Raw genomic sequence first — 17138 nt, 5'->3', positions numbered from 1 at the left:
TTACATACGAATTATGATTTTTGAATAAAAATGAATATCGTTTAAATATATACACAAGTAAGGGTATAATATCTGAAATGATAACAAAATCGGCGCGATGAATATATACGACAATTGCGTCAGGTAAATTCTGCTAGATCGTAGCCCAAAACATTTCGTATATTTTCGTATAAATATTTTAACAAATTAATATAAAATAATAAATATTTATATAGAGATTCCCCCCTCCCTCCCCCCTCCCCCTCTCTGATTTCTTGAAAATTTATATATTCTATGTAAGTATTTCGGGGCATAGAAATATGCTTGAAAAAAAAATAATTATTTTCGCGTCCCTTTTTTTGATTTATAAATTAAAATTTTTTTTTGAATTTATAAATTTAAACATTTTTTTTTTTTTTTTCTATTTATCGCCGAAATATGCATTTGCGACCCAACTATCTACGTTCTGATATCTTCATAATTAATGACAAAGAAAAGTTGGATTGATTAGAATTGGCTATATATATGTATGATATAAAATTAATGCAATAACAAAAATATATTAAAGATAGTATCGATAAGTATTGTCAGATGATTACAAAAGTAAATTAAGAATAAAAATTAACAATAAAATGCAATATAAATGAAATCTAAAAGCGTAACAATATAACAATAATAATATATTATTCAAAACAAAACAGCCTGTTACAATAAACGCAGTAATTTTTCACAGAAAGCCGTTTCAATTATTGATAAATTATTTATCGATACTTGTCATAAAATATCATTAGCCATCTCTAGTTTGCGTACGATAGAATTGCCGCAAGCGAGAGGGTATCGATCGAGAGCGACAGCGGAAGATCACGTGGACAGAGATGCAGGTTTCTTAACCGCGCCAAGTGACGCCACATCTTCGCATTTCGTGCGAAATTGGTGACTGCGCGAGAAGCCAAAGCCGTCTCTTCCTCTCGGTTCTCATGAGCACTTCACCCGCCAGACAATAGTTTACCGTATCGACCTATTCCCCACTCCTCTTCCTCCACCTCCTCCTCCACCGCCACGAGCCTGCCGTGCTTGTTCGCATCTACCTCCTCGTGCCACTCCGCTCAGCCAACCACGAACTTGCTTCTTCTGCTCTTCCCTTCGTGCCTTCCCACGAATCCAACTTGCTTCTGTGTATCCTGAACTCCCCGAGACTTCCGAGTTCAGTTAGGAAAGGTCGCGAGCTGCTCTCGAGAAACTCTTTTCTCGTCAATCTCATCCGAGACGCGATCGCAATGTCCAATGCATTTAACGATGCAAAGTATATTTGAAATAGATATATCAATAATGTCAATTTTATTTTTATATTTTTATAATTTGCGATTCGCTTTTTCTAGCTAAGATTTGATACTGATTGAAGAAAAGAAATAAACTTACTTTACAATCTGTACTGTTCTCAAGTAATAATTGTAGCGAATTTAATTAAAGTACAGATAACATTTATCATTGTTACAATTCTATTATAGTTCTTATAATTCTTTTATGCTATTTTATATTATTACAATTTTATGTAATAACTATCTTTTGAGCATATCAAACAATGTTGTTCCGTCTCGGGAGTCGCTCGCATATTTTGCCAGCGTGCGGTTGGTAGTTTCCGAAGGTCGAGATTTGTTCGAAAGTTTGTATGAATGAAACTTATCCTAATATCTCTGGACGGCGTGCGGCTTTCTTCGGCTATTCCGTTGGATAGGGTAGCGACCACGAGAGGCGGCTACAGGCGCAGCGTGTTGGCGAGAGAAGGAGCACGCGTGAGAAAGAGAGAGAGAGAGAGAGAGAAAGAGAGAGCGGTCCGCGACGCGCCGGATCGCTCGCTCGAGCAGGGTCACTGGAACATGCTTGTGTGTACGAACTGTCTGCAACTGTCATTCACCTCGCAGCACACCACGTGTGTGTGCCGGGGAGATATTCCTGCCCGTTTCATCTTCGTGTGCGAAAAAATGCTGCGAACGAGGACGAATGATGAACCGGGAAACTTTTCGCCGGAGAGGTTTTCGCACCAAGATATTTATCGGCGACGTGGAACCACGTGAACGCGGAGAGAACGGACGTGATCTCTCGATTCGAAATCATGTCAAACTTTGTCCTCTCGATCCGACGTCGAGGAGATTGGCTACTTGATACATGATGTATATGTGTGCCGAATTCATATCATATTAAAATAATCGCGTACGCGAACCGATTCTAAGTAAAGCTGGAGTTAAATTGCGAATTGTCCCATACCGATTAAGTTTGCAATAAAGTTATAATATTAGGAGATAATTCGCAACGAAGGGAAGTATCGCATTAGGAATAGTGGATGACCATCGTGTAACTGTAATCCGAACTTTCGTATTTTTTTTTTTTTTTCTACAAAGACAAATAAAGTTTGAATTCGGAAATCGCGGATCGATAATGTTTATCGGGAAAGGTAGGTTTAAATTTAGTTAACTCGGCTGAGGGCTTAGTCTTTTACGGCAAACTGTCAGTTATATATATATATATCGAAAAACAGAAAAAATTGCATTAATTTATTTAGAGAGGCATACAAATCATTTTGGTTATTTTTTTATGCTTAATCTGCTTAAAAGCAAAGATCATTTTGTATATTTTTCTGATAAATAACTGATAAATTATAAAAGATATTAAGTTGTGGCAAACTATAATCTGGAAAATTCTTTCCTCCAAATTTTCCAAGCAGGTAGATCGGTATATAATCTTCTGTAGCATCGTGTTTCTATGCCGACAACTCGCGGAAAGAACGAGAAACAACATAATGGTGCAGCAATAGTTGCCTCGATGCGTACGCACACACACGCTTAGAAAAGAGGACGCATTTCCTCTCGTATTATGGCAGTTTCTGCATATTTTTCGATAATTTTACTCGAACTACAATGCGGACTAAATTTTTCAGCAGGATCTGCAACATTGAATTTTCGCAATATTACATGAAAATACCGAGTATAACGTCATTTGAATCAGACTTTTTTTTTCTAACGATATATATTTATTTAATTAAATATAAAAAAAGGCTAATAATTAATAATTAATATATATTTTTTATCGAGAAAAATTTTTAATGATATTTGAAAAATATTCTACATTTTTTCTCATAAGTATAGAAAACTCTAAATTAATTTGATTGTCTTTATATAAGATATGTGTGCCGTGTGACTGCGCTACATGCGATATTTAAATCTCTTCGTATTAATAATCGAGAGTTGTTATACTTTTTAACGCCCTATATTCTCGAAATAAAAGAAAGTATTTCCTAGTAAGACAATTTTAAATGCACTCAGGAAGCATCACCTTGCGACCTGAAATTTCGATGATTAGCGTAGCATCATTGTTTGATAGAATGACATGCTGTTTATTGTAACCCCAGTTGATCGGTCGACCCCCGTTGTCGACGTTCCTGGAATAGGAGAGAGGTAGGTAGATAGGTAGGCAGGTAGATAGGTAGGAAACGAGAGAACGAGAACGAGTAGAAACGCGGAGAGGAGTCGCATAGAGAAGGAGGAGGAGGAGGAGGAGGAGAGCGGGCAAGGCCGGGGGTGAACCCCTTATTGATTTTTAGGGTGACACTGTCAACTGGCGGCGAGTGTCGAGTCTCCCGCGACGGGCGACTTTGAAACGACAGCGAACGAGGAGAAAAAACAAAATACGCCGGACGGCGACGCGAGTTCGCGTAAAGTCTTTCAATCCCCGTAGCTGACAGGATATAACGAACGTCCCGTCGACTAGGATCTCGTGCCGTCGATGACGACGACGCTTCGTAAGATCGGTCAAGCTTAGTTGATACGCGCACCGGGCGAGGCTGTGCGACGTTTTTTCGCCGTGCGTCGCCGACGGTGGTGGCGGTGGCGGCGGTGGCGACGCCGACGCCGACGCCGTCGGGATAAAGGGGAACCGCGACGCAGTCCCGTTGCGGTCGGGGGTGCAGCCTTCTCTCGGCGCGCAGGGCCGTACGCGTTCGTGGGAGATGCTCCACGTGGGGAGCGTGCTCTCGGCCGCTTCTCGTAATCGCGCGCACGTTCGTCTTTGACATCCTTGTCGCGGCGGGCGGGTACATATCTACCACTCTATTTAACGTGGGCGGTTGGCACCTTGGAAACGCGAGGGGAACGCCGAGGGAGCGAGCGACGACGGCAAATCCCCGTAGTAGTGATCGTCGTGATTGCCCTCTCTCTATCTCTTCCGCGCTATCTCTTTCTTTCTCCCCTTTTTATAGACTTTTTTCTTTTGTTCCCACCCCACGTTTTTTCGCTCTCCCGGCTCCGAGATAGGCGTTGCGCTGGCAGACGCGAGTGACGTACGAGTTGCATGGAAACGTGGCTTCTCGGATGCAACGTGCTCTCGCGGTTCGCGATCGTGGAATCGTTTTCGAAAACGCGTATGCGTTGCGATCGGGAGAAAGCACAAACTTTTACTTGGATCGACACGCGTGGGATTGTAATAACGAGACGTTGGAATAATCTTACGCGCTGCGTCCTCAAAGTGAAGTGCGCGAAGAGAGAGAATCGCTCTTGATAGAAACGTAAATTATATATAACAAATTATTCATTTTCATGGCAAGATACTCGAGAAATATTCATCGCGATTCAACATCGCATCCGTTAATAACATTCTTATGCCCTTTGCGAATTTGGACGCGTAAGCATCGCTGTCACAGCGTATACACGCGGCATCGCTCGCATGCAACAGGCGACACCGCGTTGTCAAAGTTTCCTCTTGTTTAATCGATCGGAAATTACCGCGTCCAAGTAATATAACCGTATCGCAAATTCGAAATTAATCGCGTCACGTCGCCCTTCTTTCGAGAAATAATTATTAATTAAGCAAGGCGGTAAAAAGAAGAAACACTTATCGCGAGTCAACGACGCCGGGAAAGAGGAGCGACCGCCCCGGTCGAGGGGACATTAGCCGTGAAATTACGTCAAGTGCGGCGCACGCGAGTCACAATCGATACCGGCGAGGCGCGTAGCGGGCGGCATCGACGACCCCGTCGACGATTTGACGACAGTGCGGAAAAAAAGCGCGGACGCGGTTGCGTTTTTGCGACGATAATCGCGCGTCGCGATCGTGATCGCTGCCAGAAGAGAGGGGGACACGCACGTCGGCGCGACGGTCGGCGGTGAGCGGTGACGTGAGCCGGCGCGGCGCGAAGCGAAGAGGCGCCACTCGCGCGAGACCGGCGGCGAGGTGGTCGCGCGAAACAACAAACCGCGCGTCGCGGGAAGAGTGATCGACGACGGACGACGGGAGAAGGGGTGGAAGGAACGGACGTTTCACCTCGGGGAAGAAGGCGCGTGCATCTCGCGTCGTGAGAACTGATAACGCGGCCGCGAGTGCCTCCGTCAGCCGCGGCTCCTCCGTCTCTGTCTCCGCGGCCGCCGCGGATCGTCGACGTTTGAAGAGCGGTGTAAAATAGCGGAAAAATGGCAGCCCCCGTCGACATTCTCGAGTGGAATAGCAATTGTCGTCTGCGACCGAGAAAGAAATCCAGTTGACACTCGGGCGTGAGTGGCGAGAAGCGAGGAACGAGGTGACTCTCGGATCGACGGAAGAAAGGAGGGAGAGAGAAAGAGAACGGGAAAAGGAGGGCGAAACACGTGGTTCGCGAGGGCGCAGCCAGGGGCGAGGTGCGTGCGTGGTTTAGTTACGCTCCTGGCGCACGTGCGTACGTACATTTCCCTCCCCTCACCCCTCGAATGTCGCCGTGATGACGCGTGAATGACAGAAATTGGTGAGTGTTTACGAATAATGATCGTCAACGCGGTACAGTGACGTCGACGTGAATTCTCTCGCGATTCAACGTCTCTCGAATCTCGTACAAAGATATCTCTAGTGACGTGCCGATTCGTCGATTTTTTCGAGAATCTAGTGAGAATTTTTGGTGCGCCTTTCTCGTGAACTCTGCAAAGTTAATCGAATATATATTCGCGTGAATGTCGTCATGGCATTTGGCGCCATCTTACAAGTTACATTCCTGGCTGCAAAGTTCGTCTGTTGACTCCGGTGGTGTTTATTCGCGCTCTGTCCGATTCGCTTTCTCTCTCTCTCTCTCTCTCTCTCTCGCACGTACGTACAACGCCGGCGTTGGCTCCCTCTTTCTCGTTCTATCGGACGAAAGAAAGAGAGAGAGAGAGAGAGCGGGAGAGCGCGTGCGCGCGCGGGCGGGCGCACTCGCGGGGTCGCTTGTGTTTGGAACGTCGTGAACTTTTCTGCAATGTGACGACGCGGGGGATGAATGGTTATTAACGTCATGTCGCAGCAGTGCACGCGTCTTGGAGCGAATGCGCGATCGAAGCGCGAACGAGCGCCGGCCGAGGCGTCCTAAGTCGGCGACACGCGCGTCAGCGGATCGACGAACGTTGGAAAAATGCCGGCGGCGCGACCGCCGCGCGACAGGCCCTTGTTGTTGTTGCTATCGCTATCGCTACACCGAGACGGGTTCGCGACCATACGAAGTGGTGTGTCGCAACGAACGAACGACGTCGCCACGGACTCCTGAAGCGAGCCCGGACGTTGGTGCGCCTTCGCCGCGAGCCGGCTGGACGTCGCGCCTCGTCTCGCTCACTGCGTCTAGGTTAGGTGTACCGGCGCATAACCTTAAAACTCGAGCGGTATCGAAGGATCGAAGCATCGCGCGTTGCTATCCGCGGGAAACGATCGAAACGAGTTCGTACACCGTCGACCGAGTTACGTATTGGTTATCTACGCATTGGGTGATCGGTGAGATGGAATGAACTGGGTGACCACGGCACAATGAAGGCCAATGGGACAAACAATGGTGATTTTCTCGTACATATTCTCGTTTATGTCTGCAATCGTGACGCTATATCATCGAATTCGTCACTTTAGTCTGTATGAAAGAAATTGTACTCTGCGATAGTACTTGCGTATTATATTGTTATTTAGATAGAATGTGTATCCTTCGATGCAACATAATTCTCAGCGAGCACATGAAATACAAGTCTTTATGTTGTACGCAAGGCTTATATGTGTGACAGTTTATACTAGTTGCTTTTAAATATCTTTCTGGTTATAAATATGATATAAATAAGATTGTTAGAGACATCGGTGGGTCATTAACCGTAACCAATTTGTACTCTTGCGTTAAAACAGTAGTCAAATTTATTTATCAATGCTATCGCTAACATGTCTTGCGATCAGTTTATATAAATCATATATAATATAATTGTATTATATATACTGCGACTAAATATACTATGAAAGTGTTCTTTGAATCGTACATTGTACAATCTTCTATTCTTTTCTTACATCTTGCATCTTTTTATCATCGTTACAACGAATCACTAAAGTCATATCGCGATAAACCAATATAGAATATATAATATTTAGCATTTACACAATGTCAATATAATTTATACTCTATATATATTATTCTTTATAGGCTGTAGCCGCCTGAATACGCCATTGGCAGCCACCACCACGCTGGAGGATCCGGGTACGCCAGCCTCCTGGAAGGGCCCGCCGCCCGGCTCAGAGGCATCGCCCTTTACGCCCAATTCCGTCGGTCAGGGCGGTGGTCCTGGCTCGGGTCCGTACAACAGCACGGGCGGTCCATCCAGTAATGCGGGCTTCCAAGGGCCAAGTCCGTTTCCCGGCAGTGCCGGTAGTCCGGCCGGTGCACCGTCGTACCAAGGTCCGCCACCTGGTTCGGCGACGCCGCAATACACCGCCTCCCCCGCGCCAAGCGGTTCCTCGACGCCCGGTCCCGGACCGCCGCCTAATTCCACCGGTTTTCCGCCACCCCCGAATAACACCGGCCCGCCGTACAACGGGCCCGGGCCCGGGCCCAGCCCGTTCGGTTCGCCGTCCGGCGCGCCGCCGCAATTCGTCGGTCGACCCGGCTCCTCGGGACCACCGTTTGTACCACCGGGTGCCGGCAATCCGCACTTCCCCTCGCATGGCCAGCCGTTTGGAGGACCGCAGTATGGCATACCACCTGGAAGTCCATTCGGACCGGGAGGTCATCCTATGGCGGGACCCATGGGTCCTGGACACCCAGCGATAATGGGACCTGGCGGACCTGTCGATAGATTGGATCAAGGGTGAGTTTTTACTTCGATTTAATTGCATGTTTTCAATCCACAAAGCGAGTAATTCTTCTATAATGATATCCGTGTATGTAAAATATTTCTCACCATCAAATACGTAACATTACGCTTCGTAATATTTGTAGAGAAGATGTTTGCGCTGATGATCGCGCGACTCGCGCCTTTACAAATCGAAGCAAACGATTAAGTTCGCCCAACAACAATAACGCGCTCCTACCGCCAATGCAAATGCGATCAAGTTTATTATAAATATTCGCGGACGTTACATATATATTATTTTCAATTAAGATATATTTTCTAATTATGTAGAAAACTTTGCAAAGATTTTATGTACCGAGAAATGGAGCGCCATTTGTAGAGAAAGTTGCACGCAGTAGCGGTTACGCTAATCATTATTAATCGCAGTGAAAGTTGCCATTATTCTGATTTACATTAATTTTCGGTTAAAGAATGCAAACTATTTAGGAAATATCAACGCTAAACTTCACAATCTACATTTTATCGTAGAAAATCAACGGAAACATACACTTTTACATTTGCGGTATATTTACTGGGAAAATTTATTCTACATATAAAATAAATCATATATATATATATATTTTACGTAAATAATAATTTATAAAAAATGAAAAACATTTAATAATATATTAGCGTGAACTATAATAATACGAGAACAATATTATATAATAATGATATATCATTTTTACATCTTTAGAAAATTATAAATTTATTATTATTATTTTTTTTTTAAATATGTTATTTATTTTTTAAATTTTCTATATATTAAATTTTTTCTCTAAAATCCCCCAAAATAGAGAGAGTTAAAGCGTAAAAAGCGCGAAAAATAATTATTAATCTAAAAATTTACATAAATTTCTGAAAACTTAATTTGTATACTTGAACTTTGATACATACACAAGATGTGTATCCTCGTATAACTGACAAATATGATAGTTGAGAGAAAATTCATATTTACTCGACATACAATCTTTTTCGGAAAGTCTAGTAGAAACTTTGTGCGTTCTTCGTTATAAAAGTGATTCTTTATATAGTTACCTCTTTTTAAATTTAAATTTAAAAAAAAAAAAAGTGAAGATAAAACAATGGCACGACAATAACATGCGAGACAGGAGAATAAACGTATACTTTGTCGCTTGTGTCGTTGTGTGTTGACATTCCTAGATAACGTAGTCAAGAGGTAGCCGGGTTATTTATTGTTCGTTTTCCGGTCGGTCCGCATTCTTACTGATAATCTTGCTCGAGCACGCTTGCATTTACCTTCCTTCGGGATCCGTCTTAATCGTTTGCAACGAGTCGTCGTTGTTGCCGTCGTCACCCCGCGCGCGCGCACACGCATACAAGGGAAACCCCGTACGCGGGGTTGCTCGCTCGAACGGCAGAAACCAGTTTTTCGAATAGTTTTGTAACAAGCGTCTGGGATTGTTACGCGACCCGGTTCGATCAGCCGAACGAGCCGGAATGTATTATTCGAAGTTTCCACGATGCGCGCGATGAAATCGGAATGCGAAATAGATCGGTGAAAAAAATCCGTTACGACTCTAATAGTTATCGGTATATATGTATGTATATTATTATATACATGCGTGTACACCGTACCGTAAAACGGGACTATTTTTAGGTACGGACACGTCCCGTGGAAACGTGTGGTCACGACATATAAATTCATTCGTGATACCTACCGAACACCCGCGACACGTAACGTTCATACGTGTACTTTGCGTACATGCGCGCGCCGCACGTGTCCCGCGTGCAAGGTGTGTGGGTGCGAACGCGCGGTGTCGCTCGTCGGTGTACGGGATATTCTAAATTCCGGCAAACCGCCGAACCGATTGCGTCAAACACGCGGACAGACTTTGCGAGTATCGCGAAGAAACGCGACTTTTCGCGTAAACAGTCGATAGATGTTGTAGAAAAAAGAAACGTCTTATTTATATTTTATATATGTGTGAATCGATACATTCAAAATAATAATGAGTCACCTAATGATTCGAAAAATCTTTACATTTTATTAGCGATTTTTGAAAAGAATTTGAAAACGCTTATTATGAAGACTTGACGTCAAAAGTTGAGAAATTGTGCATAAAATTTCAAAAGTATGAAAAATGTATCAAAGTTTTATTCTTCGTTTCTATCTAAAGTTTCGCGGAATGAAACTTGATATTTACTTGATAGTCGAAAAACTTGAGCTTTTGCTTTGTTACTAAAAAAGACGTTGACTTGATATTTAAGAGAGTATAATTATCGCGTAATATTACATTGATATGTAGCATTTTATAACCTTTGACATTTCATGAATATATTCATATGTGTGCGCGCTTTAATGTATTCTGTATTCGATAACGATACTCGATATCGGCGCACTCCGAAAATGTAGCTCAACTTTGAAGGATCGTGTTCGGTAGTACGTCGATGAAGAATGCGAGGGAAGTAGAACAACATCATTAGCGAACGATGCTATAAGCTCTCCTCTATTTTCCCGAGGGGGTTGAAACGAGGTGAGCCGCGAATAAACGTAACTTAAAAAGGAAGTTTCGCTAGCGAGGGCGCGTCACGTGGGTGGTGCACGCATTCATTTCCCGTGGCCTTAGTAAATTAATATTACGAGTCAAATGCCGTTTGTTCTTTCCGGATTAAAATACACTCGAAATGGTCGACCGGCCACTTGATGAAAATTAATATCTCGTATTCCAGTGGTGCTATTATGCGCCGCGAGATAAATAACGCTCTCGCATCGTGTATCAAATAAAGATCGTAATTTTTGCAACGAAAATTATTGATTTCTTTTCAACGGATTGGGAATATAAAAGAAGAGCGCGTTTAATAAACGCTAAATTTGTCAAGCTAATTAATAAAAGAATTTGTTTTAAATAATTTTGCCGATTCGATAACGTTGGAATGATCGTTCAACGTTGTTTAAATTTATGTCGATAACGATGTAAAATTGATTTAATAATAACGTATTGAATTATCAGAATTCTTTTCTAAGAGTGAGAATTAATGCGTTAGGAACATAATCGGTGCACGTTCAGAGTGGAATTTATTATAGCCTCGCGATGCACGGGAGTCGCGCGTGTCATTAATCAGCACCGCCACATCTCGGAGACTATAGATTGCCTTTAATCATTCTAATTAGCGATATATGCCAAGATTATTAAGTAGTCGAGATGATGATGCGGCGACGCGCTATCGCAAAGAATTTATGAAACTGAAACGACAAAGTCGATGCAATTTCGCTAACATGAATTTTAATTCCTGTCCACTCTTAATTAACTTACGTAAATTATAGGGTAACCCTATATAATTTCGTGGACGTTGAATAATCGTTCACCTGTCATAACTTAAGTTAACACTCTCCTCCTTCTTCCTCTACTGTCCTAGAGAGCCGTATACACGCACTTGGCCGAAGTGGAATGGAGAAATTGCAGTAAAAGATAAATTAGCCGGAGTAAAATGTGTGTCTCTCCCTCTCTTCTTCTCTCCCCCTTCCCCCCCCCCCCCCGTTATAAGTATCTCCGTCGCATTGTCCGAGAACGAAATAAAATAAGTATCTCGTAAACTTTTGGCATAGATTGTACAGCGCGAGGTGACGCGGACTTTTGTACAGTGTTGTACGCGACCTACCTCCCTTCCTCTTCCCTACTCTCCTCCCCTCCCCCTCCCCCTCTCCCCTTTCACCCTAAACCCTCCTAGCCACCCCGTGTTACGGAGGGTGGGTCGCGGTATGAAGGAGGCGAACGAGGGATGAGGGGAGGGGGGGGGTATGGGGAGAGGAAGAGAGGGGAAAAGAGTGAACGGAGGTTCTCATATTTCCAGTGTTTTAATTTTTCACGATATCTCTCCGCACCGCTGTCTGCAAATTATTTGTCATTCTCCGTTGTACGCTGTTCGCCTTTTAGCACGCTCGGATGCCGTTCTTTTGTTGATTCCTTCAGAGAAACGAGATGCACGGCGGACGAAGGACTCTCGATTGTCGTGACGTGACGCTCGGATCGATAGTTAGAGTGTGTTAAAGGTAGCACAAAAGTTACAGCAATTTCACGAATCTCGCGTAAACGTTCCCTTTTTCCGCCTCGCTGTGTCTTTTTTTTTTTTTTTTTTTTCCCCTCTATAACGTGTAGAGAGAGATAGATGGAACGAGGAGAAAATTATATATCCTTTATTGTGCTCCCGAATAATATTATCGCGAAAGAGAGGAATTCGTCCTTCGTACTTTTTTAATATAGAAGAAAATGTAAAGAAAATCGCGAAACATGTATATTACTAAAAGTTGATATTATTGTATAATACGACTAGTCATTGTATATTATGCAAGGAATAATGTAATAATATAACAAACTGATAGATTTAGCCCAAGATATCTTAGATAATTTCTATTTCGTTCTCGAATTTCTATCTAATTATAATTATATTAATTATTATACAATATATGAAGCATTAAAATTAGCATATATGAAAGAAGAAGATGTATTTCGGGTAGAGAATAGGTGAAATGTTATTTTTCTACAAGATATTTATTGAGAACCACTTAGGTTTCCTTCTCTTTTTTACTCTTCCTTTGATGATAGAAACAGAGAGAGGGAAAGACAGAAAGGACCAGCGCGACGGCAGGAGGAGACGTTGGTTGGTTGGTTGGTCGGTCGGTTGGTCGGTTGGTCGGTCGGTCGGTCGGACTCTCGGACCCTCGGACCCTCGGACCCTCGGACCCTCGATCTTGGGCCAAGGCAGCTCTCGTTCATGCATCCGCCACCGCCGTTTACGTGCAAAGGGATACCTCGGAACGTCGCGGGGATCTCCGGCGGCGGTGGCGGCAGGCGCGCGTTTCGTTACCGTTTGTCTCAGGTCGTGGTTGGGCCCGCGGTTCCACCCCCGTTACTTTCGCCGTATTTCACAAAATGGTGCGCAAAAATTCCAATTGCTTTGTAAAGCGATCTCTCTCTCTCTTTCTCTCTCTTTTAATGTCTCTCGGAAGATGCAGTGAGAGACACGAGTCGCCTCGTTTCATATCACCCAGTCGTTGCTGCGATATGTAAATATTCCCAGCGCTCGAAAAAATATATAATTTAGACTGGAGAAACATCCGACAGGTTTATCTCGCAAAATATATTTTTTTCGAAAGATTTACACGGAAATAGCTCGCTGATGAATCTCTATTCGTGATCTTTGATATTTTAATGTAAAGTTTGAAATGGATCCCTTTACGAAACAAGTCGAGCTTGCGATTTGCGTTTGTATTCTAGAAATCCAATAGTGTCCCTTTGTTTGGAGGAAAATATAATATCAAAAAATATTTCGCAAATATATATTAATATTTCTGTGAGAATGCACATTTTTTATTTGACTTTATCGCTATATGAGATAAAACCAAGAATAATGACTAAATAAATAAAGAATAACATTAAACAAAATTGATAACATCTATTTTTATCAAAACATTTGTCTGTATTATAAAATCTTATATTAAATTTTAGTATGATTTTTATCGCATCATTAATAATGATTTTGCTCGATATGTCGGGTGGATGATGTTTTTAATACTATTATCATTAATACTAAATATTATAACATCGCAGAAATGCAGTTGTATACAAAATGCATATAAGTTGCATTGCACTTGGAAATGGCAACGAAGCGCCATGTATCAGGCACTGTTTCTCGATCTGCCTTGAATTTATGGTTGATAATTTTCTCGGGCTGCAACTTGTTTCCCCTGACTCGAATATCTCGCCCTTCTTACGCGGGTATTTCCTTGCTACCTTGATAGCAACTTGTTTGTACTGTATTTGTATTGGTATTCGTCCGCTTACGACCAACTTCCTTCGCTGCATTGAAATCACTCCCGCCTCCCAAACTGTCGCGTTACGGAGAAAGTTGATAAAGATTACCCTTTACATGGTATATCTAGGATATGTTCAAACAACTCGTATATAATATTTGAGAGTGCAATCTTTTTAAAGTAATTTTAAAAAGGACAAAGATAGGTGTTTTTTTTTTTTTTTTTTTTTTTTTTTTTTTTTTTTTTTTTTTTAATAAAATATATGTATTATTAATATCTCGCGCATGCACGCGTCTAGAGAAATGTCTCATTTTGCAATGGCAATGCAAATTTCTACCTTTATAATTTCGCCGATGACGAATATTTTCGCCGACTATGTAGGACGTTATCGTGAAATGCATTTCGCATGAGGGAATTCTCGCGATCGATAGAAATCGTTGAGAAATGATTTATTGATTGTTCTTTAGATTCGCATTCTCTGCGTGCATTATTAGCTACGACGGCAGTGCGTCGAGGAAAAGAGATAGTATTGATTTTTACCGATATTTAGCCGTGGAATTATCCCTTCTTCCCCCCTTCCTTCTTCCTCTTTTTCTCTCTCTCCCTCTTTATGGCTGCCGCCTTCCTTTCCTTTATCCCCCTCCGCCCCCCTTTCTGCTTTCCCCCGGCGTTCCGCTCACCTTCCCCTCCGTTTCGCGCGTCCTGGCTCCACCGTTCTTTTCGAGCCACCCTCTACAGACAGCAAGCACCCTTGGCGTATCCCGGAGGAGGGAGAGAGAGAGAGAGAGAGGTTGAGTGTCAGAGATAGAAAATCTGAATACCTATGACCCGGAAGGACATTTCTATGCTAAGTGCGCGTTGAGCAATGACGAAAAAACTAGGTTCCTTCCCTCCGAATGTAGCAAGTAACAAGAGTCATGGACTACTTCCCGGAGTTTTCAACTCCTCGAAACACTGTCGCGAGATAAATTCGTCCCGACGGGAAATTATAAATAATAAACCTAGATGTCTTGTGCGCGCGCGTGTGATTTCGCTGTCTTGCTTTTGTTACTATGGATCCTCTCGACAAATCATTTGCGCGATTCGACGATATCGAGCGATAACAATAGCGATATCTTGATAGAATTTTGATTATTTATTTAGCGCGAAAATTGATTGCTGTTTGTCGCCGATACGTCTTAGCGTTATTTTATTATTGTGAAACTATTAATCCTCGATTTAAAACCAATTTTGCGTCTATAATCTATTCAATCGATATCGTACCGCGTTTCTTTTTCGTACAAGATTGACGTTTATCCGAAACATCGTTGCTCTGTGTTAACGATAAATTATTGACTCCTTGCACCCGGATGCATTATATCGTCACTCGGGGCAGACACGAACCCCTTCGGGATCACCTTTTTTTCTCCTTTTTTTTTTTTGTTACCCCTGGCGGCCTCTGCCAACCCCGATGAGGAACTCAGCGAAGTGGATACTCCATGGATATAGAAACTCTGCTACGGTATCCCCCTAATATCGGCGCTAGTGTACGAGCGTAGGTAGCACAGTTGCAAAGGGGGAGGAATGGGAGGAATCTTAATTTATAGGACTAAGGCGAGAGATCGAGAGAACGCGAGAGAGAGAGAGAGAGAGAGAGAGAGGGGTGAGGGAATTGGAGGGTGAGGGATAGGGGAAAAGGAGAGGAGCGCCTCTTACTAAAATTCAAAAGTTCTTCGCCAGAGTTTACGATGCCGTCTAGCCGGCGCGTCGCTGAAATTCTCCGTCTCCGTCGTTTCCTCTATCTGCTGTCCTGTTTTCCCCCCCCCATCATCCCTGTTTTGTTCCCCATATCCTTTCTATACGTTCTTTTCGTCCGCTTGTATTGTATATGTATGCGTATGAATATATACGAGCGAATCTCTTAATTTGGAACATGGTGCATATCTGCGAGAAGCGAACGTTTGTAATGGGAAAACATACGATTTTTTCTGCTTCGGTTAGAAAGCTTTATTTACAGGCATTGGAAAAATGTCGGTTTGTCACGCGACCGCTTTGTCGCGTTTACATGGGTTACGATTTATCGTGGAAATTTCGGCGCGAAACTTGCGGCTCTCGTCGAGGTCTGTAGCAATTTTCAAAAACCCGTTTCAATTTACTGTACTTCGAGCGACGCTGTATTTCGCGATAGAGCGAGATTTCGATTTTGTTTTACAAAACATATAATAAACAACTGTTCAAAGCTACCAGTTTCACTCGATGACATATTTATACAGGTCGAGCACTCTTTCTCTGAGGGATGAAATCGTAAATAAGCAGTTAGGAGAAAGATACTTAATTCAGTACCCTTTTCATTTTATTATACAGCAATATTTTCTTGTTACGAAATAGAGTGCAGAGAACGTACTAGGAGAAATGTATTTCTTTCAATTTAAATTTGTCAATTTTCTATTTTATCCGATATTATGATAGGAATGTAGTAGTTTCTCAGTTTACATATATAATAGTAGGAATTTTGCGATGATCGAAAAAAATGGAATAGTTCGGATTTCGAGTTTTAAAAATCTGCAGAGAAAAGTTTTATCTTTTAAAAAACACTCGATGAATTTAATACGCGTTTAGGTCACATTAAAAAATCCGCAATTATTAACGATATCTATCGTGTCCTTAACGCTCTCTTTATCATTTTAAATTTTACGCGAATTTTATTCAATCAACATATTTATATTATGCAATTATGATTTCGCATAAAAGATCTGGCTTTTTTAGTATTTCCAAGAAAGATTTCGCAATTAATTCTCCAAAATTATAATTCAATGTTACATCAAAAAGCGATCAGTCGCATCGCGATATCTATGCAATAGATAGTACGCTGAGGTAGCCATGTGTACCCCATAGATCCTTCAATGTCTATTGTCCCCTTATATCAGTCGAGGCATGAGTCACACTCCACGCGATTCCGCGCACAATCAGACATCTGGTCACGCACGGATTGGCCCCTGGTTCCTGAAGCGCGCGGATTCCTGCGCCCAGCTTCTTATTTCATCGCACATGCGACGCACGCGGTACATCATATCCGAGAGATTCGCATCCTTTTTTTTATTCATTTATCCTGATCTACAGTAAGTAAGAGTTTTTATTGTACGGAAATATCAAGTATACATATTGTAGTGCAAACAACTTACGTCTTCCTCATTTTTATTTAAAGCAAATTTTTTGATCGTAGGTGGAGCTCTGCTCACGATTTCTTATATTGAATATTTTTTTAGCTATTAATTAAAAAT

General features: G+C 42.5%; 1 protein-coding gene across 4 annotated transcripts in view; it reads left to right on the top strand.

The window, feature by feature from the left end:
* Positions 1 to 17138, top strand: part of Chi (LIM domain-binding protein 2 Chi) — a 140593-nt gene that overhangs the window by 1179 nt on the left and 122276 nt on the right. For 2 of the 4 annotated variants that reach the window (XM_070314453.1, XM_070314454.1), the window contains exon 2: positions 7418 to 8078. In XM_070314453.1, the coding sequence (XP_070170554.1) occupies positions 7418 to 8078 (661 nt within the window). Of the gene's footprint in view, positions 1 to 4320; positions 5747 to 6114; positions 6794 to 7417; positions 8079 to 17138 lie in introns of those variants that run through there. The other 2 variants (XM_070314456.1, XM_070314455.1) reach the window with 2 other exon arrangements.

This window comes from Polyergus mexicanus, unplaced genomic scaffold (assembly GCF_030449975.1).
Source record: "Polyergus mexicanus isolate NDT 795.1 unplaced genomic scaffold, iyPolMexi1.0 SCAF_27, whole genome shotgun sequence".
Taxonomy (NCBI): Eukaryota; Metazoa; Arthropoda; class Insecta; order Hymenoptera; family Formicidae; genus Polyergus; species Polyergus mexicanus.
This window is presented reverse-complemented; position numbering and strand designations above follow the sequence as displayed.